Here is a 27,358-nt window from a genome sequence, read left to right as displayed (position 1 = left end):
AGGATTTGCAGTTATGAATTGGACTCTTAGCATGGCTTACACCATATAGGGCTGGCATAACTTTCACCAGCTTCCCTAGAGTCTTCATTTAGAAATTCAAGGAATAACCAAATCTGAGAACGCTACAGACTCCAGATCTCCCATTCAACACCGGTTTTTTTGTCCAAGGGCATTCCCAACATGGGAGTCTCTAGCCTCAGTCTAGTGAACATGCCCAGTTCAAACGCACTCCTGCTCAGCAGTGGGTAGTGCCAATCATCTCGAAGTCCTTTCTTCTACATATACACATCTCTGTAGTATTTCCACCCATTCATCTTTGTTCTGCTGTTTGAGACATGAAATTAGCCTACTGCCCCTTCCACACATTGGTCCTCAAACATGCAAGTTCAGCCACCATGTTTCTTCTCTTGCATATGCTAAATGTAACTACTCATCATGTGACATGGTTTCTAGACACCTGCACATTTTGGAGCTCTTGAATGCCATTATTATATAATGAGAGGCATCACTGTGTTTGTCACCATCAGCCGAATTTGAATCTACATCACTTAATATTTTCACTGGCTTACTTATCTAGAAGCAGTTTATGAGGATAAAGTGTTCAGGAGCTATGGCCTTCTGTTTTACAGATATTTAAAACATTTTCCCATCTGCTTCACGTAACCATTGAAATTGGGGCTGCAATGCTTTGGAAAGTAGGTATTTCAATATAAACATTATTTCTTCCTGGACAATGAAAAAGGCATTTAGCTACAGCCAATGACTTATATGAAATCAGATTTCTTTAGCTGCTCAGCCTCCCAAGCACAGAGGAAATCAGTACAATCAGAAAGTTCCAACTCTAAATGATACTTGGTGTTATAGCCTAATCTTACTCTTGAGAACCAGAGAAATGGGATGCTATTCATGACTGGAATGGGTGTACATGTTGTTCAGGTTATATAACCCCTCTCACCGTCATATTTCCTTTCACTTATTGAAGAAAAGAGTGCCTTAATTTAAAAGCAAATTTATTTTCTTTCTAAGGTAGGCTTGACTTTATGCAAATCTAATTCATGAACTTCTTTTAACGGTTTCATAAAATATAAATGGGGAAGGAATTTTTAAGTCTTTACCAAGACTTCCTTAATTTCCCAGCTAAGAGACTTAACACAGGACTTGATCTACAATTCATTTATATATAAATTCTTTAGAAACGCATTCATGCACAAGGCCTCAGCATTCTTGTCTTTAGGAGAAGGAGTGGAGAAGGGTGATGCTGGATAGGGAGATTCCCAACATAGGAACTTACAGTGGGAACAAAGGCTAGGTGGGCTTGCTGTGGATCTGGGCTTAATTTGTAATTGGAATGCCCCATAAATCTAGCCATATTACCAATGTGTGTGCACCTTTGTGCTATAAACACATTTCCTCCAGAGCTTCTGCAATGTGGCACTGGGTTAAGGACATGGGTTTTTCAGTGCTGGGGTGAGTCACTTACCTTTCCAGAGTATGCTCATCTTTATAATTGGGATAGTGACATTTACTTCATAGGGTTGTTAGGATTAAAAGTAAATCTAATGTATCAAATGTGTGTTACAGCTTATTCAAAACACAGTGACATACAAACCTATCTATACTATTCAATACCCATGATAACATACAGAGAGTGACTTGAGATAGGGATATCAATCAGACTAATTAAATCAATAAATGTTTCCTCCATGCTTGATCTACTGCCCCAGGAATAGAGGAACATGTTGATGTATCCCTGAATATATTTAACTACTCTTGTAATACTTTGGTACCTACTAAAATGCCCTCCTCCTAGTCTTCTTTCTAAGATTTAGAAATCATTATGGTTGGCTAACCCATGTGTTAATTTTTCCTGGGCAAAAAATTAAATAAATAAGGGGCTTTCTGCAGGTCTCAAAATATATCAGAAGTGCCACAGTCCTATATTATCTTGCAAATATCATTGAAAGGAGGGTGAAGACTATTTCTTTAAATATTTTAGTGCAGAACAGGACAAGTAGAGACTTTGAGGCTTGGATGTAAATTGACACAGATTATTTTCCTAAGAAAATATTTTGGTGAACCTTATTAATCCAATTAGATATGAGGAATAGGGCTCTTTGTACCACAAAGTTGTTTATGATGGATTCAACTCTATGTAATATGCTCTACAAGAGCAGGGCAGGTCTTTTCTCTTTACCAGTACATGGCACAAAGCCTGGTACAAAGTATATGCTCAAGAAGTATTTATTGCATGAATAAAAAGTCACCATAGGAAAATAGCAAGAGGACTTAGATTCTGGTCCCAGCTCAGCCAATAATTAAACAACTGCCCTTGTGTAACATATATAAATCTTCCCAGGCCTCAATGTCTTTATTAGAAAACTGAGTTAGGGCTGGGCACAGTAGCCCATGCCTGTAATCCCAGCACTTTGGGAGGCTGAGGCGCATAAATCACCTGAGGTCAGGAGTTCGAGACTAGCCTGGCTAACATGGCGAAAACCCAACTCTACTAAAAATACAAAAATTAGCCAGGCGTGGTGGTGCACTCCTGTAATCCCAGCTACTCTGGAGGCTGAGGGACGAGAATTGCTTGAACCCGGGAGGCATAGGTTGCAGTGAGTCGAGATCATGCCACTGCATGACAGAGCAAGACTCCATCTCAAAAAAAAAAAAAAAAAGAAAAGAAAAGAAAACTGAGTTAGGTACCTTTGCCTAACCGAATTCATGAGTTGCTTATGAGATGCAAGGTTACTAAACGTATGCAAAAATAATTTGAAAAACTGAAAGCATATTGAATTAAAGTGATTACAATTAATGTCAGTAACAGGAAAGCTGGTCCTAAAAAATTGTCTCTGTTTCTCTTTTTACTCAAAACTCCATCCCTGTGCAGTAGGCAGTGATTGCTGAAGTGTTTTGGGATAACTTGATTCCCAGACACCACCTGTCCTTTCAGAAAGAAATGGGGATCCGAATTACTGATTTCCATGTGACTCTGGTCAAGTCTCAGCTCATTGTGCTATAAAATGAAGGAGGCATGAAATGATCTCTAAGTCCATCTTAGCTTAAAAAAATGTCCATTATTGATTTTATTCTTTTGGTCCTTAGTTAAATCATGAAACACTATTGAAGAGACATACATTTCTCATTCATTCAAGCCAAGAGTACCAAAATTAAATGTGTTGACTTAAAGTAAATCTTAACTGGGACATTTTGGGGAAAAACATGTATAGCATTCAGAAGAATTTATGTATGTTTGTTATCCAAGTTAAGAGTAAATTCAGCTTCTTTTGGGGAAAACTGCTGCTGCAATTCATTCTTGTGACTGATATGGGCGTGAATGATCGCACCACAGAGGGTGCTGAAAAATTGGAGTAAATCATGTTTGCTCAGCATGTAACTCTGAGATTACCAATAGGTGGACTCTGAGGGCAACTGCTGTGTCTCTGCCCCTTTCCACTGCAAAACTAAGTTATAGGTCTGGTACTAAGGTCTGACCATGAATTAAAATTGATGAGTTTAACAAGTCTTGGTGCTGTCGGCTAAATTGCTTGCATAGCAAAGAGAAAATTTTCCATCAGTAGCTTTACTAAAAATGCCAGAGTTTAGGAGGCTTCTCAGGCATTTCATTTGACTCATTTAATGTTGATACTGCAAACTGGTGGCCTAAGAAATGTATCCTGCCTGCAGATGTAATTTTTAGTTTTGGATTTTGTTTTGTTTTTTCCTACGCAGTTTCAAAAAGAGGTTGAATTAGACGCCGATAGTAAAAGATCAGGAAATTCAGATAAGCTTTCTGATTTTTTGACTCTCCTTTAAGAGGACACGACTGACCCATCTACTCTCCAGGCACCAATGGTGGTAGCTCAGACTGACTTGGCCTGTGGATAGAGATGAGTGCTCCCAGCTTTTGTGGAGTCAACACCTGTCCAACTTCCCTCAGCTACTTCCTGCTTGGTCCCCATAGGCATTTGAATTGTAATTCCCCTTCTAACATGTTACTGGAGATATGTATCCAACTTTGGGTTTTACATTTTTGGCTGTGAGGAATTGACCTCATTGGACAATTGAAAAGCATGCCTGTCTCTTAATGAAAGTAACTGCAGCTCTGGATCCCAATGAGTCATGTGCTGGGGGAGGATTATTGTTAATTAATTCTCCTTTTTCTGTGTCTCATATAATAGACACTTGAAAAACCATTACCCTAGTTTCCATTTCGAATTGAAGTGGTTCTAGAAAGTATGAGACAAGTAGAAGTTTGATTGCCAGTACATTCAGGGGGTCAAAGGCAGTTGACCATTGCCATTTTCCAAAAATAGGCATTTTAATGAGCATTTTTATATCCATCTGGGGTGCAAATGGTCGTCACCCCCATCTTTTCTTCTCAATATCCTAACAGCAAATTGCACACCTATTTGCAAATGGCAGAACCTCACACTCACCCCACTGTTCCTTTTCTATCTGGTAGCTAACCTGCAAGTTTGGAAATAAGCTCTCTTTGGGACCATACATTTATTTCTTAAACTGCTGAGATATAGTTCATAGATTCTCTGCTTCTCTTTAAGTCTAAAAAGTAGAATTATTTATCTAGGCCAGCAGTGGCCAATCTTTTGGCTTCCTTGGGCCACATTGGAAAAAGAATTGTCTCGGGCCACACATAAAACACTGACACTAATGATAGCCAATGAGAGAGAGAGAAAAAAAAGTCTGTGCATAAATCTCATGTTTTAAGAAAGTTTACAAATTTGTGTTGGGCTGCATTCAAAGCCATCCTAAGCTGCATGTGGCCTGGGAGCTGCATGCAGGTTGGACAAGCTTGATCTAGGCTGATATGTAGGAGCTGAGATCTCCCTACAGTTGCTGGATATAGACTAAATAATACTCCCTGTTCTTAGCTACCAAGGGCTGTTTGGGCCAGGGGCACACTAGTAGGGAGAGTGCAGCCCAGGCCATATTTCTTCATCAGGAGGTCATTTTATGACATAAGGCTTTGGGGTGGTAAGCCTTAGCTCCATGTTGGGTGGCTGAAAACTATTATAAAAGAGCTGTCGATGTCCTTTCACAGAAAGGATGTGGGAATTAATTCTCACTATTATGTGGCAAGAGGATAAAACCTCTGTTTCTTTAAGGAGGCTTGATAAGTGTCTTTGCAGGCGATTAGTGGGGTTTCTACCAAGGGGTCAAGAGATAGTAAAAAGTGCTACACAATGTTCCTAAAAAAACAGTCCTCAAAATTTAGCATGCAGAGGAGAGGAGTTTATTTAAAATGTATTTCTGTATTTCCTATACTCTTTTCTTAGAGACGATAGCTAAGTGTCAGATAGGCATAAGAATACATATTTTTGTAAAGCCTCCAGCTCTTGGCCCAATTACCTTATGTTGAAAAACCAGTCCTGAAGGAACCCAAGATATTTGTGCCCTGATAGGTTCATGATTGCTCTTAAAAACCTGTTACTGAGACCATAAAGAAAAAGATGTGTGAAGAGAAGAAAAATTAGTGTGGGAAACATCAGAGGCAGCTGAGTATAGTGGTTACAAGTCTGAGTTCTCAAGCCAGGCTGAATTTGGTTCAAATCCTGGCTCCACCACTTAAAAACTAGGTGATTTAATGAAGTTGTGTTTTTTTAAGTATTAATAAGCTAATCTGTTGAATGGCCGGTAGGCTATAAAAATGGCCACAGTTATTTCCCTTTCTGCATCCACTCCCACTTCTGATGTAACTTTGTCACCTGTCAAAAGGTAGAGACCTCATAAGGCCAGACTTAGGACCTACTTTGGCCAAAAAATGAGGTGGAAGTGATGGTGTGTCAGTTCTGAGCTGGGGCCACAAGAAACTATGCTTGATCTGCTTGGTCTCTCAGGACCCCAGCCATGTGAACAAGCCTGGACTAGCCTGCTGGAAGACAGGAGACCACATAAAGCAGAGAGGAAGTTGGTTTAACAGAGGCTTACCTAAATCAGCCAGTCCCCCATCTGCCAACCAAACTGGTAGTAACAGCAGATTCATGAGTGAATACAGCTGAGACCAGAAGAACCCTCCAGCTAAACCCAGCTCCAACTAATGATGCACAAAATTGTGAGCCAAATAAATGGTCATTGTTTTAAGTCACTATATTTTAGGGTGGTTTGTTACCCTGCAAAAGCTAACAGATACAAAACTCATATAATTATAGTACTCCTTTATATAACTGTTATCAGAATACCTAAGAATATGTGCTTAAGCAAGTATCAATATGTACAAGCTAGTATTGCCACTTTAAAAGTGTTGACTGACAGAAAAATCAGTGTTAGGATAAACACGTCATATGGAGATCAGGCATGAAGTATGTCCAATGGTAATAGATTCACCACATTGTTCCCCTCTCCTTAAACAGTTTTTCATTTTTTGGTTTTAAAGACAACATGTTTTTGTTGTTGTTGTTTGTTCTGTTTTGTTTTTGAGACAGAGTCTTGCTCTTGTCACCCAGGCTGGAGTGCAGTGGCACAATCTCAGCTCACTGCAACCTCTGCCTCCTGGGTTCAAGTGATTCTCCTGCCTCAGCCTCCCAAGTAGCTGGGATTACAGGCACCTGCCACCATGCCTGGCTAACTTTTGTATTTTTACTAGAGACAGGGTTTTGCCATGTTGGCCAGGCTGGTCTTAAACTCCTGACTTCAGGTGAGATCTGCTTGCCTTGGCCTCCCAAAGTGCTGGGATTACATGCATGAGCCACCATGTCTCGCCTAAAGACAACATGTTAACAGAGCTGGCATCGGTGTATATTAGGCAAGTAAATATTCATTATATTCTTCATCTTAGAAGTTAGCTTGGGCCAGGCATGATGGCTCCAGGGAGTTAATGGACAACTCTGATGTAGGTTAAGTTCTAAAAATTGAGGGGCATCCTTCCTTAGTCACAGTCCTGATAATCAGCAGTATATCAACACTGCCCAAAGTTGATAGTGATTTTCCCTAATGTCCCATGTGCTGTCACTGCATTTGACCCAATGAGGGAACTTGTCCACTTCGTGAGCATCCCATATCCTACACAGGAGTATGGTGCAAGACTATAGATTCTGGACTCTTGATTTTGGTTCAAATATCAGCTATGCTGCTTCCTAACTCTGGGACATCAGATAACTTCACTAATTCCTAATTCCCTCACATATAAATAGAGACTCTCATAGAATTTACCTTACAGGGTAGAGTCTTAAATGAGACAACGCATATAAGGTGCTGAGCACAGCATCTGAGAATTACTGAGCATGCAGGAATTCTAGCTGCTATTATTGCTGCTATTATTACCACCCGCCACAGCATATTTTCTGGCCATGCCTCAAGAAAATATTAAATGAAGCCAAAATCTTTATGTTTCCAACTAGCCCAAAGGCCACTGAGGTGTCTGCTCAATAAAAGAGATCCAATTTAAATGCAAGAAAAATCTGTTAGATAGTGCTGCAGCATACGGGCATCCACTCTATTCCAAATAATTAAAGTCATTTAAGGTGCTTTCTCTCTTATTTCTCATTCTTACTCTTTTTCTGTTGGCTTTCCATAGTTCAGCCTGTTGTCAATAACCAACAACATTGAAGCCCCTACTTTAAATTGTTCTGTCTCCAATAACCCCACTGAGCAATGTAAGGAATTTCACTGAATGGAATTATTGATGAAACTTAGAAACAGTCTTTGAAGTGAAGTGACTGTATCAGCAAATCCATTGAGCCCAACAGTTCTGTAATACAGGAAACATTACTAGGATAAGATTAGGCCTAACTTCTAAAAAAAATCAGTGTTAGGATAAACTCTTAAAGAAATGACTTCTCAAAAAATCAGTGTTAGCACAAACTCTTAAAGAAATGACAGGGGACAGGGTTCCAGACAATGTTCTCGGCATCTCAATACGTGGAATGATTAAAAGGTACATCACTCAAGCCAAGTTCTGAAGGACATGCCTTGGTTTGAGGCTTGGGTCAGAGAATAAAGAAACAGGAATGCAAGATTAGTTTAAAAGAACTCAGAAGTTCTTTCAAATTAATAAATTATAAATTAAGTTTCTCTTGCTCTCATTGCCCTTAATAAAAGAGGACAGACATTATCCTACCAGCAGCAGCTGGTTATTATATGTTCTTAGGAAGGAAAGAGGTACTACCTTTTTCTTCTTTACCTGTGAGGGAGTCTGGAAGTGACGATGTTTGAGGGCCACGAAGTTTTTCAACCCACAGGAGAATTCCTGGGGCCACCTCCTGCTGTTCTCTTACAATTTGCAACTAGCTCTTGTAATTTTTCACAAACACTGTCAAAATATCACTTCTTATGGGTAAAAAGCAAAAATAAATCTATTTCAGAAGTAGGCTACTGGGCAAGATTTACATAAGGGAGAAAAAGTGACAAGTGTTCTCTCTCTTGGTGCTGTGAGTGGGAGGTTGACAGATTGCTAGCATCTCCCTCCATGCACCAGTGTGTATGGCAAACTATGTGACAGTGACCTGGCAATTTAGATAACTAGTGGCTAGAATTGTGAGCTGGTCTTTAATATTTTATATAGTCATGTTATTAGTGAAATAATTTTTTTTTTTTGAGATGGAGTCTTACTCTATCACCTACACTGGAATGCAATGGCATGATCTCAGCTCACTGCAACCTCTGCCTCCCAGGTTAAAGCGATTCTCCTGCCTCAGCCTCCTGAGTAGCTGGGATTACAGGGGTATGTCACCACACCCAGCTAATTTTTGTATTTTTAGTAGAGACAGGTTTTACCATGTTGGTCAGGCTGGTCTCAAACTCCTGACATCCTATTCTACCCACCTTGGCCTCCCGAAGTGCTGGGATTACAGGCGTGAGCCACTGTGCCCGGCCTAGTGAAACAATTTTTAAATGGATGAAGCTTTGTTATGCATTTGAAAGAATTGTTAGAAATGCAGACTACAAACAAGTGACAAGCACTCCCAAACCGATTCTATTTTTTAATTTCATTGTTAACCAGTTAGAATGAGTTATTGCTGTTAAGTGGTCTGGTATCGGCTTCAAAGTAGTGTTTTTGGCTACAAATGATTCATCCATACATAACACAAAATAGTAGCTTTAGAACACTGTACCTTTGCATGTTTCTTCTTTAAAGAATTTAGCTCCTTCTGCTGTTTCTTTAAATGCTTCAAGTAAGCCTTTGGGAGAAAAATAGAATCAAAAATAGGTTTTTTGTTTTTTTCTTTTTGTAATCACAATGATTACACTTGGTGAGAAACAAAAATATATTGGTGTCACCAATATGTGTAATACAAGAGTGCTTGCAAAATAGTCAACCAATTTTACCTTCATCTGCTTCAAGTCTTCTATCCTTACTTGAGGGATAAGTTCAATACCTAAACAAACAAAAAAAATTAAGTCACTATGTATACTAAAAATCAGAGAGAATAACTGGTAATATAGAATTGACATATCGAAATCTCATCGAAAGACTTTGAAGCAGCTTTACATATGATGAATATAAACATCTTAAGTTCCTATTACAAAGCAATTAACTGGACAATTGAAATGTTGAATGTCTTAACTTAGGTCAGGTTTCCTACAAGCAGAGCCTGAGAAGGGGATTCATGTGCAAGTGATTGATTGAGGGCAGACTCTCAGGAGAAACCCCTAAGGGAATGAAAGAAGTGGAGCAGGGCAGAGGAACAAGGTAGGGTGTGTTTCCAGTAGAAATCCAGCCTCAGTCTGATCCTGCAGGGAGCTCTTCAGTACAAATGGCACCCAAGAGTCGTTCCACCTTGGCAAAAAGAGGCTGGGCATTTGTAACCCTGGATCAATCAGCTGAGTGCTACAGAGGTTTCACAAAACCTTTCAGGCAAGGGAACTCTCATGGTCCCAGGGCAATTCTATGGAGAAGAGCAGCTGAAATGCCCAATCAGCCAAAATTCATAGGAGCTGTGAGATGGGATAGTGAACCCATAAAGGGGAGCTGATCAGGCACAAAAGTATCTATTATCCTTATTCTTACCTTTGTATTTCAAGGCATATCATGCCAGTCAACTAATTCCCAACTCTATTCTCAATTCAGTCATCGTGAAAGAATAAAACATTTTTTTCTGGCTTCTCCCTTTTACCAAATTCAATCTTAGCATTTAAGCAATGTGCTATTGAGCACAGCAATGCCTTAAACATACAGGAAATAATAAAATCAAACCAGTGTATAACAGGAGCATACCAGGAGGAGCTAGGGTAATACACTAAGTCATCCTGCTATCTGAGTGATGCTAGGCCAGGTGTTGTCATGGCAACAACAGTTGTAGCCAGATCCTCAAACAGTTTCTGTTTGACTGCAGATTTTCATCTTAGGCAAACAAAATGAATGTGTACTCTGTGCTATAATTGATTTCCATTAGAATCCCAAAGGCTAGGTATGATATATTCAAGAAAGATAGGCATCAAGTCCCAGGCTCTTGTTTTTCCCTTTCATTCATCTTAAGATGTGCACATTCAATGATAGGGTGGTCAGGCCGCAGAAGGAAAGTTTTGGCTGAGGGAAATCAGCCTTGTGATCTGTAACATTTTATGATCGGGGTATAAAGGGTCCATGGGGCTCTCTACTGATCTCCTAAGTTGGCTTTCACAAGCTGTCTCTCTAGTGACTGAGGCAGGGTAAGGCAAGGGAGTGACTCCTGGCACACAAAGAGCTCCCTGTCTTTAGGCCTCAGCTCTCTCATCTGTAAAATGAACATACAGGATTTGGGGAGTATGCAAGGTCCTCCAGAGATCTAGCAAATTCTAAGAGTTTGACCCAGTCTGATGAAACTTACTTTCTCTCTCTCAATTTTTATTTTCTTTTTGATCTTGGTTCAACTAAGTCTTGATTAAAAGGAACCTACAAAAACATAAACTTCCCTCAACTACCTGGTTTTGTGTTTTGGGGGAAAGACACAATTTGTAAAAATGTTGGTTCCCATAAGTGATTTAGTTAGAAAAAGAAACCACACTCTACAGAAGAGGACAGTTCCATCTGCATGCCAAGAACAGCCTTCCTCATAGAGCTTTGCACAATAATGGGAATGTTCCACACGTGGGTCTGTCCAACTGATGGCCTCTAGCCACCTGTGGCTCTTGAGCACCTGAAATGTGGCTAGTGTGAATGAGGAACTCAAGGTTTAACTTTTAAGTTCATTGTTAAATAAATTCAAATAGCCCCATGTGGTTAGTGGTAGCCCCATGTGGTTAGTGGCTACTATATAGGACTGTGCAGGTCTACAGGCCTCCCTGGTATGAAAGTAGGTTAGGCAGCACATTTTGGGTTTTAGCTAATTGAAGTTTCACTACATAAAGTTTTTGTTCATATCAGCATAGTTCCTTAACAATAACTTGTTTTCTCTTAATCGCTAATCTGGAAATTAGGAGCTGGGTTTTCTTAATCCTTTGTTCTTAAAATCAGAAAAAAAAAATAAAGTCGTGTTGGTGCAGTTGTCGCTGTTTGGCTGAATGTCTAAGAAAAACAGTTTGGAATTTCACACCTCCCCACCTTCATAGAGGTCTGCAGCAAATGCCGTCTGCTCGAGCCACACACTATGCCCTCTCTACATCAGCTCTTCTAGTTCACTTCCAATTGCCATCGTCTGAATGCCGAGAATTTATCCCTTCCACGGGAACCCTCAAGAAAAGGCTGACAGGAGTCAGGGTATACATTCCCCAGCTCCCTCATCCCTCTAAGAGGAGACCTCTGAGAAGTATGTCCAATACCAGCCCCCAGAGTTTCTCCAGGCGTTAAGTTCCAGGTGCCTACTGGCAACTGGCTTTAAAACATTCTAATTACTGGCTGCCTTCCCTCCCTGGTGTCACTTCTTCACGTCTCTATCCATGTCCACTGCCTCCCAGAATAAACTACTTGCACTGGAAGCCTTCTCTCAGGGTCTTTGGGGTGACTCAAATTAAGACAGTTTTCTGGAAAGAAATGGAGGCTTGCTTTCTCAAATGACATCACTTCCCCCAAAGGCTCCTGGAGTAGAGTTTATTCCCCACCCCACCCCAATCCATGGAGAGGCGTGAGAAGAACACCTGCAGACTTCTCTCTTGTACTTCCATGCCATTCTCCTAAAAACTATCATACAAAAGAACAGACCTCTCACTTACAGCAGCCTCTGCTGAGCCTAACTACCTCCACATGTGTCCTTTTAGGTCACACACTGCCCTGCCCCATGAACTTCATAAACATCTGAATTGTGGTTTTCCTATGCAGGCATTCCCAGACGTCCAACACAGTGATTCAATACGCATGAGAAGAATATGCTGAGTGACTTTTCTTTCTGTTTTCATGATGCCTTCCATTCTAGAAATCTTCATCTCCACTTTACCTCACCTCCCACTGACAGTTGTAAACGGGATGTTAACACTGCTTGAAACTGCCCTTCCTCCAAGACAAGTAGCTTAGAGTAACCTCTTCTGACTGCAATCTCCATCCTGCCAACTTCACTCACTCCCTCACACCTACCAAGCAAGCTTTTTACTTTCATCTTGTTCCTGGTTCCCTTTAACCTTTTCCTTTCCTAGAAAAGTCTCTCCCCTCTAGTATCTACCCCACTGGAACATTAACCTATATATTATGATCAGGGTGGCAGACTGAGTGCAAAAATGGCCAAAAAATTCCACTCTTCCCTGTTTCCACACCTACTTACATGTGACTTTGGAATTTCTCCCATCAATCTGTGGAATCTGTTTCCCCAACTCTTGAATCTGAGCTGGGCCATGTGACTTGCTTGGGATGATGGAATGTAGTGGAAAGGATGCCATGCCAGTTCTAAGTCTAGGACTCATCAAGGAACCTGATATACAGATGGTTCAGCTTACAGTGGTTCAACTTTGTGATGATGCAAAAGTGATATGCATTCAGTAGACAGCATATGTTGAATTGTGAATTTTGATCTTTTCCTAAGCTAGGGATATGCGCTGGGGCTGCAGCAAGCCTCAGCTCCCAGTCAGCTGTATACTCTACACTGTACTGCATTTAATAAGTTACACAAAATATTTAACACTTTATTATAAAATAGGCTTTGTGTTAGATGATTTTGCCCAACTGTAGACTAATGTAGGTGTTCTGAGCACATTTAAAATAGGCTAGACTAAGCTAAGCTATGATGTTCGGTAGCTTAGATATTAAACACATTTTTGACTTAATGATATGTTCAGCTTATGAGGATGTAACTCTGTCATAAGTCAAGGAGCATCTGTACTTTCACCTCCATTTTAGAACACTGCAACTACCATGTGAACAAGCCCAGGCTAAGCTGATGAAAGATGAGAGTCCACAAGGAAGACAGCCCACTTGCCCCAGCCAATGACACTTTAGCTGAACCCCAAACATTTGAATAAGCATAGCTAAGATCAGCTGAGTCACTGATACTAATCCACCCATAACTAGAAAAGCCACCCAGACAACCTCATGAGCTATAATAGATGCTTACTTATTTAAATTACTGACTTTTGTGATTGCTTGTTACACATCAATAGCCAACTGTTACAGTGTCATAACTTAATGGTCTTCAAACTTTTGGTCCCAGACCATACACATTATGATAATTTCAGGCTTGCAACTCCCTAAGCTGTACTTTGTCCACAGTTGTTGCTGAGTTTGTGGGCACTGCTGAAGAAGTAATGAGATCAAGCTACATCAACTTAGTACACACCACCGACCCTCACCAGGGTCCTGTGTGCTATGTGGCCGACCTTCTCCTTATTTCTTGTGGATCATTCTATTCCAGCCAGGGGCAACTCCAAAGCTTTTCTATACTGCTGTTTTTCAGTTCTACCTCTACGTTTCTCAGCAGAAAGCAGCCACCTAACCAACTTCTTAGATCAGATAAAATCTATCTGTGTTATACTACAAAAATGACCACTATTTCTTTCTCCTCTAATCAAGAGGTAGAGTCTATTTCTCTACCCCTTGAATATTGGTTCACTTTGTGACCTGCTATGGCCAATGGGAGACTAGCAGAGGCTGGAAAAGGGCTGCTCTTTAAACTCGGGGAGTACCATATGAACAAGCCTGCTCAGGCTTCAGGATAATGTGAAACAACTTGCCAAATGACAGATGTGTGCATAAGGTCATCCCACATCTACCTTCCAGTCAACCTATCAGCTGATCACAGGTGCATAAGCAAGACACAGAGATTAGCCAAGCCAGCTTAGACCAACCAACCCAATGAAACATGATCTCAATAAATGGTGGTTGTCTTAAGCTACTAAAATTTGAGGTCATCTGTTACGCAGCATAAGCTGACTGATACACCGTCTGTCAAGAATTCTTCCTGTCTATCCTGAAACTTCTATTCACTCATCATTCTTCTTAGCTCAGACAGAACATATCTCTTCCTTCCTTATCCAGCTGAATTTCACCCTTTCTGTTGATTCAGATCTTCCTTATAGCCTTGTTTTACCATGTACTCTCTTTTGCATTTTCCTTGTTTTTCTTTATTAGTTCCTACCAACATGCTACTGTCCTCCAAAACAACCATTTTATGTCTTAAATTATGTCTCACATTTTTTTAACCATGTTTCTACCTTCATCATCCAATCACCCCTGGTTCAACTATAATTTTGTAGTCTTCACTTCTCTGGACTTGTCTACAGCATCTTCTCAAAACTAATTCTTCTTAGAACATAGATCTCTCTTTTTTCTTTTTTCCCATTCACTCTGCCTTCTAAGTATTCTTATTCTGTTTCTCTGTCCCTCCTTCTTCTTCTCCACCTGATATAGATTTGGTAATTGCATATTTCTGCCCAGATGTATCAGCAACAGCTTGTCCTCAGTGATATACAGGACCAAAATCATCTTCCTTACCAAAAGCAGCTCCTCCTCCTAACTCCTCTACTTCTCTCAATGGTACCATCTATCTCTGGGATCTGTCCTTGAAGTCTGAGTTATCAAAAAGCCCCTTTCTGCCTAAGGCCCATATCAAAGCTGCCAACTTATTTCTTTTTCTTTTTTTTTTTTTTTTTGAGATAGAGTCTCGCTCTTTCACCCAGGCCGGACTGCAGTGGCGCTATCTCAGCTCACTGCAAGCTCCGCCTCCCGGGCTCACGCCCTTCTCCTGCCTCAGCCTCCCGAGTAGCTGGGACTACAGGGGCCCGCCACCATGTCTGGCTAATTTTTTGTATTTTTAGTAGAGACGGGGTTTCAACATGTTAGCCAGGATGGTCTCGATCTCCTGACCTCATGATCTGCCCGCTTCGGCCTCTCAAAGTGCTGGGATTACAGGCATGAGCCACTGCACCCGGCCTCAAGCTGCCAACTTATTTCTATTCTTCCTTCCTTTTGACAATTTCCAACTTAATCTGGATTTCCTTGCCCCTATCATTCATTAAACAGTCCTTTACTTCCTGAGAAAATAGACTACTAGATTTTAACTAGGCATGGTTCCAGGGACACACTGATGATGAGGTGTGGTCTCACCTGCAATAACCTCTTTGTCTGGTTGTTAATACTTTATTAACACAATGTGATAGGTGTGTTATAACAGAAGCATGAGTATCATAATTCTTACCTTGCCCTTAGCATGCCCACTTTCAATGAATTCTTCTGCCAAGACTATAATTTTCTTCAAATACTCCTTTGACTCATTTCCCATGACCTTCTCAGGATGACCCCAGAATTCTTTCCAGAACAAGAAAAATGAACTCCTTGCCACTCCCTATCAGCATTCTCCCTGCCCACTTTCCCTCCAGTATGGAATGGGTGCCATCCAATCAATGGATGTCTGGCCAATTCATATGGAAACCAATTAAAATAACCAGCACAGTTGTTTCCCTACATACTGGCTGAATATGAGACACGTGATTCTTTGTGATGCCACCTCTTAATGATCTTTTGTTTCATCTACAGGTAACCACATGGAATTGGCCTTCAAGTGCTCATTTGATAATTTTACAAACAAATAATCATGTTTCTACTTATGGGGGAAAATTATCAGTATGAGAATTTAGAAATGTCCAATAGGAATAACTATGTTGGTTCATGAGCCCACGGCCTGTCCAGGTAATGACCTATGGGAGGGTCTGGAAGAGAGTGGGGATGAATAGTTAACATCACTGTGTAAAAGGTTCTTTCCCACAAAGAACTTCGAATTTATATATTTCCTAAAGCTATAGATATTGTACACTGTGTAATTAAGGCGGGTGCAGAAGATAAGGAACCCAACGGCTCTCTCTCACCTTTCTTGGCTTCCACACCAGAGGCCAGGGCAGCCGTGGTGGTTGGTCTGAGCTCAGAGCTACTCTGAGGGGTCACATTTGCTTTGGCGGTGTTGGCCTTTCCTTTCTTGTCATTTTTGGAAGTGTCACTGGGCACGTCGGCTATGTCACTCTGGAACAGAAACATTTACACTGACCCAAATGAATGTCACTCAAGGTCAAATATCTTGTACATTCTTTATTTTACTGAATCCAGTAAACTTCTACCATACTCTTCCTAGACTTCTACTCTCTTAAAGGCAAAGGATCCAGCCAAGGAAAGAAGATCCAACTTCTTAACAAGCAGAGAATACTTTCTCTTTTTCTAGCTATTGGAGAGATGCTACATCCATTCCAAACTGAGGAGTCTGGTAAAGAGAACATTTAAAAACAAAGAAACAACCCACGTGTGCACTGGAATGGGAGAAGGTTGGGATGTAAGGCTGGCAAACAGTGAAAAATCAATAATAAATGCCATTTTGGCTGGGCATGGTGGCTCACGCCAGTAATTTCAATGCTTTGGCAGGTCAAGGTGGGAGGATTGCTTGAGGCCAAGAGTTTGACACCAACCTAGGCAACAGAGTGAGACCCTGTCTTGACAAAAAAAGTAAAAAAATTAGCCAGGCACAGTGGCATGCATCTGTAGTCCCAACTGCTGAGGAGGCTGAGGTGGAGGGATGGCTTGAGCCCAGGAGTTTAAATTTATAGTCAGCTATGATCACACTACTGCACTCCAGCCTGGGCAACAGAGCGAGATCCTATCTGTTAAAAAATAAATAATTAAAAATAAAAAGCAATTATCATTAATTCACTGAACTGGGTTAACTGGTATTTCAGTGTATCATAGAAACATCCTGTACAGTACAGTTTGAATATCCCTTATCTGAAATGCTTGAGACCAGAAATGTTTTGGATATCAGATTTTGGAACATTTACATATACATAATGAGGTATCTTGGGGATGGGACCCAAGTCTAAACAGAAAATTCATTTATGTTTTATATACATCTTATACACAGCCTGAAGGTAATTTTATACAATATTTTTAGTAATTTTGTTCATGAAAGAAAGTTTATGTACAGTGAAACTTCAAAAAGCAAAGGTATGACTATCCAATGTCAGCACTCAAAAAGTTTTGAATTTTGGAACTTTTCGGATGTTGCATTTTTCTGATTAGAAATGCTCCACCTACATTTTAAACTTTCCCAAAAGTATAACAAATGTTTTGCATTGTCTTTCTAATGGGGAAGGGGTCCCCAGGTGTGAGTTAAGCCACTGATGATGAAGTGGATTTTACTGATGGCAGTCACATTTTATTAAACATGCCACACTTTTGTAGAAAGTTAACTGTTGTTGAATTGATGAGCTCAGTTTTAAAAACCCTCCTTAAATTTGCTAATTCATTACTTTGTCTTGTTTTTGTAAACACTGTTTGATAATCAAACTCCCACAACTTGGCCATCTTTAATCAATCATTTCTACTTACAGTTTCAATGCCCATAGCTCTCATTTGGTCTGCTCTCTTTTCTGTAATTGAGAGAAATTTCTTTGGATCTGATAAAGCATCCACGATATCTAGGGAAAAAAAAAAAAAACTCAATGAGCCGTTGATTCTCTGTTTTACTGAAAATATTCATTAAAACACTGCTTAATAAACTACAATCCTGGATACCTGTTGTGCTTTCTGTTAACAATCTTTTCCTAGGACATAAGACACACTGAGGAAGGCACAGCTAGTTGCAGAAAACAAGAAAGGAGTTAAAATCAAGGGCCAAAGACCAGATGATTTTTTTATTTAGTTTTTCCTGATACGAAGTTTTTCCTGATATGAAGGAGGCAAAGTGTCAGGACAAACTGAGTGAAGTGTGTGGGTTCTAGACTGTTTCTTCACTTGTGTGTGACTTTCAGCAAGTTGATTAATGTCCCCAGCCTCAGTTTCTTTATCTGGAAATTAGGGTGGATACCACCTGCCCTGCAGAATAATCATGATAATTCAATGAGATGATGAACACAAAAAGTACCTGAGGCATGTAGGTCTTATTTTTCGATACAGAAGGATAATACATATTCAAAGCCAATTTTGGTTCCATGGTAGACAAAATGAAATCTTTCTCTAGTGTTTTCTCAGGTATAACTTGAACTTAAAAGATAGTAGAATTTCATATTTTATATTAATGCCATTTGAAGATTTCCAAGTACTTTCAGAGTTTCATATAATCATGCACAATTTACTCATACTATAGAAGGCAAAATTATTCTTGTTAACTCGAAACCATCCATAATTTATACATTTTAAATACTGTGTAAGTTTATAAAGGTTTCCCTAACAGAATCGCCTTCCTAATTACAATCTTAGGATAATTATTAAGATAACATTCTCAGTACATGGGGCACATAATTCTCTAGGTTTCAATTTTTTTTTCTTTTCCTTTTTATAACAGAAAATAACATTTGCACATGGTTGGCCGGACGCAGTAGCTCATGCCGGTAATCCCAGTACTTTGGGAACACGAAAAGGGTGGATCACCTGAGGTCACGAGTTCAAGACCAGCCTAGGCAACATGGTGAAACCCCGTCTTTACTAAAAATACAAAAATTAGCTGGGCTTGGTGGCGCATGCCTGTAATCTCAGCTACTTGGGAAGCTGAGGCAGGAGAGTCACTTGAACCCAGGAGGCGGAGGTTGCAGTGAGCAGAGATCGTGCCAATGTACTCCAGGCTGGGTGACAGAGTGAGACTCTGTCTCAGAAAAAAAAAAAAAATAAATAAACAAATAAAATAAAATAACATCTGCACATGGTAAACATTCAAATATATAAAATGAAAAGTGAAAACTTTCTCTCCTGCCAATCCTACACCCAGAAGGTAACTATTATTATCCATTTCTTGTATCCTTTCAGATATTTTTTAAAACTCCAAATGGGTTCATAGTTTTCTGCACCATTTTTTAATGTCAAATATCTTGGGAAACATTCTCATATTGGCAATATAGCTCTAATACATTAATTATAAGGGTTGCTTAAACTTTCCATTCTCTTAAGGGTGATAATTTCTTTAACCAGTTCCTATTGGTAGACAGCTTGTCCTTCCAGTTCTTTGCTATTAAAGTATTGTAGTGAATGTCTTTGAACATTTCATAGCATACCTCTACATATATTTATAGAATAGATTCTTAGAAGTTAGAATGATGGGTAAGAGTATTTGTCCTATGGTAGTTATTGCCAAATTGCACTCCACCGAAATTGCATCAATTTATTCTCCCACCAGTGGCATGTGAGAAGGTCTGTTTTTATCACCCATGATCCCTAAGAACTCTTTGCCTCTCAACAACAGCTGTGGAAAAATTAGTTCTTAAATCTTGCTCAGGAAAAAAAATCACAGACAATTATTTTTGGCAAGTTAATATTCTAGGAATTTATTTATATATTTTAAACTCTTTGTTACAAAACATTTCAAGTATACACAAAAGTGGAGAGAACAGTACAATAACCCCTCATATATTTATGATGATAACCCAACAATTATAAACATTTGTTTGCCACATTTCCTTTATATTCCTTTCATTTTTTCTCTTTCCTCTCTATTGAAATATTTTAAGGTGAATTCCATATATCAGAACATTTAATTCCTAATAACTTGTCTCTGCAGCTCTAAATTTAATTTGGAGCCAACCATCCCAATGCTATATCCAACAAAATTGGCGTAATTCTTTACTATGATATAATACACAGCCCATCTTAATATTTCCCCTATTTATAGTTACATTGCTTGAATCAAGGTACCAAATTTCACACTATGTCTCTGATAATTATGTCTCTTAAGTCAATTTTAGTCTAAAGCAATCCCTCTTGACATCTTTCTTTAAGGATACTTCTAGGAGGTGCTGTGACTTTATATGCATCACATTGAGGGACATAAAGGCTGGTTGTCCCACTTGTGACGCTAAGTTCCTCAAGTAGGCTCAGGAGGTGGCAGCTTGCAGGAGGTGGCAACTCGATCTCTGCATTCATACTGCTGCTATCTCTCTTCACAACAATTCAGTGATTCTCATGGCAATACTTTGGCTCCCAACATTACTTTTAGAGGTGCTTGCAGGAGGTGGCAACTCGATCTCTGCATTCATACTGCTGCTATCTCTCTTCACAACAATTCGGTGATTCTCATGGCAATACTTTGGCTCCCAACATTACTTTTAGTGGTGCTGATGGTGCTGACATCTCTCTTCAGTCAGTAGTGTCTGGAGGAGACACAGGGTCTACCTCCATTGCTTAGAGAGGAAATGCAATGTTCAGAAGACTCCTCTGATGCCAATTCATGTCTTTCTACTCAGCATCCTTCTGCCCTGTGGTCACTGGTCAACCATGAGGTGATGCTGTGTTAGGAGAACCACATGGCTTTCTCATCGTCATCAGGATGCCATGAAGTGGGCATGATTAAGGTCCTTCAGCACATGAAGACACAATTTGACCAACCTAGACTTTTAGCGCAACTCTTTGTGCCTGACTCCCAAATGCCTCTTCTTGCCACTTGTCCACACCATTATGAGGCAGAGTGAGGTTTAACTTGTATCCATTAAACTTTTCTGGCCTTCTTTGGAGGAGATATACTTGGTCTATGCTTCTCTGTACATTCCCACGTCAGATATGTTTTGCCAAGTATCCAATCCCAATGGCACATTTCAGTGATAACACACAGGACTGGGTGGTTAGGAAACAAATACTCGCTAATTTTTAATAACATATAATCAGTCTGGGGGCCTGAAGAGAGTATATGGCATTTTTGAGGAGTAACTGGTAGTCTTTTCCATAGGAATAACAGATAATACTTTAATTACTTAAAATAAGTTACAGAATCAATAAAGCAAGACATTAAAGAATCAATAAAGCAAGATATTAAATGATCCATCTATCCTAACCAAGCATTTTTGTATATTTTTGTGTCATTTTTGCACATGAATACATATTTTCCATGGTTTATTAGAAGTTATATAACCTGCATTTTCACTGATGCATATATTATATCGGCATAGTTCTGAAAATTATTTTTAGTAAATGGGTAATGTCACATTGATTTTCTATATCAAACTATTCCCCACTGGTAGATACTTAGATGGGCTTTCAACTTTTCTATAAAAAGATGAATTTAGGAATATCTTAGTGCAAAAAATGATTTCTTTGTCATTTTATCAGAAAGTTAATGGTTTAGTTAAATAATATAGCACTTTATATAACTCAAATGCCTGATAGGCATTCCTAACAAAATTTATTCTTAATAAGCTTTAAAATAGTTATTGAAGAATGATGAATGGAAGGACTACTAAGAAAATAAAGCAGAGGCCGGTCACGGTGGCTCATGCCTGTAATCCCAGTACTTTGGGAGGCTGAGGTGGGTGGATCATTTGAGGTCAAGAATTTAAGATCAGCCTGGTCAACATGGTGAAATCCTATCTTTACTAAAAATACACACACACACACACACACACACACACACACACACACACACACAAATTAGCCCCATGTGGTGGTGCACACCTGTAATCCCAGCTACTCGGGAGGCTGAGGTAGGAGAATTGCTTGAACCTGGCAAGTGGAGGTTGCAGTAAGCTGAGATCATGCCACTGCACTGCAGCCTGGGCGACAGAGCAAGACTCTGTCTCATAAAGAATAAAAAATAAAAATTAAAAGCAGAATTAAGAGGGTGGAGTAGGTTGAATAGTGTCCACCAAAACTCCTGTCTACCTAGAACTTAAGAACGTGATGTTATTTATAAACAGGGTCTTTGCTTAGGTTTTAGAAGAGGACTGAAATGAGATCATACTAGATCAGGGTGGGCCCTAAATCCAATCACTAGTGTCGCTATAAGAAGGGAGAGAACATGGAGTCACAGGGAAGAAGGCCATGTGACAACAGAGGCAGAGACTGGAGTGGTGCATCTTCAAGCCAAGGAATGCCAAGGACTGTCTGAAGCCACCAGAAGCCAGAAAGAGGCAAGGAAGGATTCTTCCCGAGAGCCTTCAGAGGGGGCATGGCCCTGCCCACCACTTAGTCTCAGGCTTCTAGCCTCCATAAATCTCTGCTGTTTTAAACCACCCAGTTTGTGGTTATTTGTTACAGTAGTTCTAGGAAACCAGGGCAGAGGGAGAACAAGACAACTGTACATTCGATTGCCAACAGTAATTGAGGGGGAAAAAATTCACTACTTAAATTCTTGGGTATGCATCTTCCATAAAAAGTCATGTGCTTAAGTGTACAAGGCAGGCTTTATCATTAAGACTATGGAGGGTCCAGCAGCCCCTGGAGACCTCCTGCTAGAATACCAGTGGTTTTCCTCCTGTTTATGCAGCAATGTCTTGGTCTCAGCTTCTAGGGCTGATTCTACACAATCCTGACCTAGCTGAATCCACATATTGTCTTGTTTGTCACAGGCAAGCTATCTGAGATCCTCTCAACAGCCATCTGCTATCGGATTATGTAGATGTCACCTAAATGATACAACAAAATCGGAGCCTGCTGAAGATTTATCCATTAGCTGGATAAATATCATTACTTAAATCTATCTTGAATTACCAATATTAACAAATCTAGACACTATTAGGGACATATGATGCCAGATCCTAACATCCTGCCTTATTTGGTCTTATTTTTTGAAACGTCTTATTTGAGATGTTTTATTTGCAATTAGAGGCTGCCTTTACCTTTAAGAAATTACAATATACAATAATAATGCAATATAATGTTCTTGAACAAAATGCAACAAAAATATGAAAAGTGTAAAGTAAGGTTTGTTCAAATTAAATCAGATAAGACAAAAAAGAGATTACAAAAGGACTAAATGCCTTGAGCAAGGCTAAAGTTAGCAGGCTATTTGAAATGGATGCTTCATTCCTAGCAATTTCATATAACAAACTAGATACTTCTAGGATAAGCATGTCCAACCCATGGCCCACAGGCCACATGTGGCCCAGGATGGCTTTGAATGTGGCCCAACACGAATTTGTAAACTTTCCTAAAACATGAGAATTATGCACAAACTTTTTTTATTTTTATTTTTTAAATTTTATTTATTTATTTATTTATTTTTATAGCTCATCAGCTATCGTTAGTGTTAGTATATTTTATTTGTGGCTCAAGACAATTCTTATTCTTCCAATGTGGCCCAAGGAAGCCAAAAGATTGGATACCCCTTTCTAGGATGTCTAATTGGGTCATGTGGTGGCAGGTGTTCATTCTGTAGCTGGAGTTATAGAACAATGCAGAAGAATGGCATTTGAATACCTGGGACAGTTCTGACAAAAATTCTCTGCCAAAGTGCAAAGGGATCAGCATTAGGGAGCCAAGGCCTGCCTTGGCATCTTTAAGATAATTTTTCATTGTAATTCAGTTTCTCCACTGGCCAGAGGCATATATATGTGAGACATATGGATAGGTAGATACGAAGAGTGCTGCATATCAAAAAAGGAAATTGATTTTTAATAGCCACATTTAAAATAATCTGTAATCAGAGAATGAAAAGCTCTACCTCAAATATCTCATACTTACCTACTGGTGTAACTGTACTTGAAAAATGGTATTTATTTTTTCCTTGCCTCAGCCCAGAAAAATAACTTGAGGAAGTGGTTAAATAAATCTGGTATATTCTTGGCCAAAGTTTTGCATATTCAAGTAAACCCAGTATCTTTCTTTGGTGCCAATATGACATTTCACTGGGCTTCCTTCCTTTTATTGGGGAGTACTGTGGCTGCCTATTTCCCATTTAGTTTAGGGTTCCACAGGATAAATCACTGTGGCAAGAATTCATTTCCAGTGCTGATCGGCATCCACTGGCAGGTGAGTAGGCCTTGCTAGGGGGGAGCCACATTGTACATCTAACAGGGTAGAGATGGATGCATGCAAACTCCTGACTCTGCAGAACCCATGTGGGTGGCTTAAAACACCCTAGATTCTTGGAGGCCACAGCAGGGGCTCCGGAACCTCTCTTTTTAAAAGAAACCAGTCTGCTTTTTCTGATTTGGTTCTTTCATTAAGATTTAACTTAAAGCTCTACTTATGTGTATTTTTAAAAACACCATCTATTTCTGGGCATAATGTCATTTCCATGAAGCTGGTCTCTCCTAGTAAAGACTTTCCATGTAGGCCCTGCTTTTCCCCTCCCTTCCTCCCTGCCATGCTTCCTGACTTTCATATAGAGTTGAAAGCATCAATTTAGGTGTCTCTAAGAATGGAAATGAAGATAGCAATTCCTTAGTACAGACTTCCAGATGCTTATTGGCTTTTCAGGAGAACTCAGTTGATTTTTGTTTGTTTAACGAATGCTTTTCAAATCACTGAGTGCCTCAGTGGTGAGCACTGCCCATGGCACCTACACTCCCCCTCCCCACCCCTATGTGCTCACTCCTGGCCCAGGTTCCCTCCCATTCCCCTCTACTATTCCTAACTTACCAAGAGGTACAGGCAGAAGAAAAATCCTTTTCCCCTATCAGCTGCAATGTGGTGCTGATAAAGAAAGGCAAATCCCAAGTCTATGATTTTGTCTTAGTCCTTTGGGTTCCTACCAAAAGATTAAGCATTTCTCAAACTGCATTTCCTAGAATGGTAGAAAATACAGTAGGTGCTTGGGCAACAAGATCCTGTGTCAAATAAGATTGGGAAATGCTCATGTTCTCCCTCTCCCCTTGGGCATTCACCATACATCCCAGGAGCCATGCAATAGATAAGCCTGTTTAAATTTGCTTAGTCTAGCAATTTCCAAAGTATTTTGCCATAATCCATCCTGCCCCCTTCCCCTCCAGAGCTTTTCTTCTTGAAGTCTGACTAATATTTTCTGTAGTACAGAAAAGGCCACAAGAAAGATATCACTGTGAATATGCAACTGGGTTTTTCAACAAATATTTAATAAAATATGACATTTTAGCACCCTTAAGGAAGAGGACAGATGGAACAAGTTTAAACTGCATCAGGAAGTCCTGAGATTATTTCCCAGGAATGGCATCTTAATTAAGAACATTCTTTCTCTGGAAATATCTGATATAAGAAACAGTCAACTATCTTTGTAAAAATGGTTGGAAAGCAACCCTATGAAAACCCTGGGCAGAGACCCAAGATGTATTTTTAATCATAGGGAAGGTGGAAAGGGGAAATGTACAAAGAAATAGAGGGTCACTTCATCTTCCCTGACATAAAACAGTTGTAGAAGAGGAGGCAAAATTTATGGTTGCAGAAGTAATGATCAGCACTGCCCGAGGAACAAAGCGCTGGCAGGCTCATGAAACACAGCGGGGAGTGACATTTCGATACAATGCTGAGGCTCCATAGATTTCGGAAGCAAAGCATCAACTCTCTTATTTGCTCCCCTTTCACTCAGTAATAATAAAATAAACACAAGTGATAAAACTCACCCAAAGCAACAGTGGGTGAAAAAGAAATACTGACACTCGTTTCATTGCCATTAGCCCTGGAACTGCTTCCTGTCTCCTACAGCAGTGTCTAACAATGATAAAGCCTTGCAATGGGCAAATGCCATCTACGGTGGCGTTGGCACCTACAGATAAAGCAGCAAAGATAATCCCAGCACTCGGAGTCTCATTGGATTTGATAAAGGAAGAATGCTCCTAGCACCCAATCTAGTACTTCTATTTGTGTATGACAGAGGGAGTAAAAGACAGGGTTGTTTTTCTTTACGTTTTGTAGCAAAATAATATTGAAAAAATTAAGCCAAGTTTTCATGATTCATTCCTAATCATCTGTCCTAAATGTTACTTTTTTTTTTTTTCTGATAGGAGACTATATTGTTGGACATTTTGCATCTGGGCTGCTTAGAAACAGCCAGGAAGGGTTCAGAACTCATGGTAGCCATCACTGCTCTGTTATTTCTTTGTGTCTTTTGGGAGTTATTTTGTTGTTGTTGTTGTTGTTTTTGGAGACAGAGTCTTGCTCTGTCAACCAGGCTGGAGTGCGGTGGCAGGAACTCGGCTCACTTCAACCTCTGCCTCCCAGGTACAATCAATTCTTGTGCCTCAGCCTCCAGAGTAGCTGGGATTACAGGCGTGTGCTACCATGGCCGGCTAATTTTTGCATTTTTAGTAGAGACAGTGTTTTGCCATGTTGGCCAGGCTGGTCTTGAATTCCTGGCCTCATGAGATCCACGCGCCTCGGCCTCCCAAAGTGCTGGGATTACAGGCATGAGCCACCGCGCCTGGCCAGTTTTGAGAGTTTTTATGCTATAGAAATGAGAAGGAGAAGCAGAAGGAGTTGCACTCAAATTCCTGCCTCTGTTTCCTCAGCGGCCAAGGAAGAAAACTTCAGTGTTTATCCATAACTAAATTATGGCTGACATAAAATGTAATGCTATACAGCTAATAAAAATATAAAAATATTTCATGACATGGAAACATATTCTAAAAAAAAATTAGAATTCCAAATTAGCAGTATAGTAAGATTTAATTTTATTAAAAATAAAACAGAAAAGGCCAGGCACAGTGGCTCACGTCTGTAATCCCAGCACTTTGGGAGGCCGAGGCAAGTGGATCACCTGAGGTCAGAAGTTCAAGATCAGCCTGGCCAACATGGTGAAACCCCGTCTCTACTAAAAACACAAAATTAGCTGGGCATAGTGGTGCACGCCTGTAGTTCTAGCTATCGGGAGGCTGAGACAGGAGAATCGCCTGAACATGGGAGATGGAGGTTGCAGTGAGCCGAGATTGTGTCACTGCACTCCAGCCTGGGTGACAAGAGCAAAACTCCGTCTCAAATAAATAAATAAACAAACAGGAAAAAAAGAGACTGGAAGTAAACAATAGCTGTCTCTGGGCAGCAGATTTGTGAGTGACCCTCATTTGATCCTCTGTGTTCTCAGAATTGCTCTCTGATACATATTTTAGCTACTTAACTTTTTATAGAATAAACCTGCTACGCATATTTGTGGAAAAAAGTAATGAAAATCCACACTATCTTTCTTTAGCTAAATATAAATCTAATGATGTATATTGATGAGTTTCTTTTTTTTCCTAGGGAAAAAAAAACCATTTTTTTTTCTAGAAAATGCTGAGTGTGATGGTGCTGAGCTTCATCTTGAACTTGTTCCTGTGGAATGAAGAGGGAATATCAATACTCCAGGGAACACAGACTCTATAGATTTCCTGTCTCACTGGTTCAGCACATAAACACACTGAGATATGAATGTGGGAG

At 39.9% G+C, this 27,358-nt stretch overlaps 1 protein-coding gene across 18 annotated transcripts in view; it reads right to left on the bottom strand.

Annotated features, from left to right (window-relative positions):
• The window catches only part of PLCB4 (phospholipase C beta 4), a 435,586-nt gene that overhangs the window by 51,367 nt on the left and 356,861 nt on the right, over positions 1-27,358 (bottom strand). For all 18 annotated transcript variants that reach the window (XM_034947281.4, XM_034947277.3, XM_055104916.2 and 15 more), the window contains 4 exons: positions 17,663-17,751; positions 16,159-16,309; positions 9,283-9,332; positions 9,069-9,134 (listed from right to left, as the gene is read on the bottom strand). In XM_034947281.4, coding sequence (XP_034803172.1) covers positions 9,069-9,134; positions 9,283-9,332; positions 16,159-16,309; positions 17,663-17,751 — 356 coding nt within the window. The remainder of the gene's footprint in view (positions 1-9,068; positions 9,135-9,282; positions 9,333-16,158; positions 16,310-17,662; positions 17,752-27,358) is intronic.

This window comes from Pan paniscus, chromosome 21 (assembly GCF_029289425.2).
Source record: "Pan paniscus chromosome 21, NHGRI_mPanPan1-v2.0_pri, whole genome shotgun sequence".
NCBI classification, from domain to species: domain Eukaryota; kingdom Metazoa; phylum Chordata; class Mammalia; order Primates; family Hominidae; genus Pan; species Pan paniscus.
This window is presented reverse-complemented; position numbering and strand designations above follow the sequence as displayed.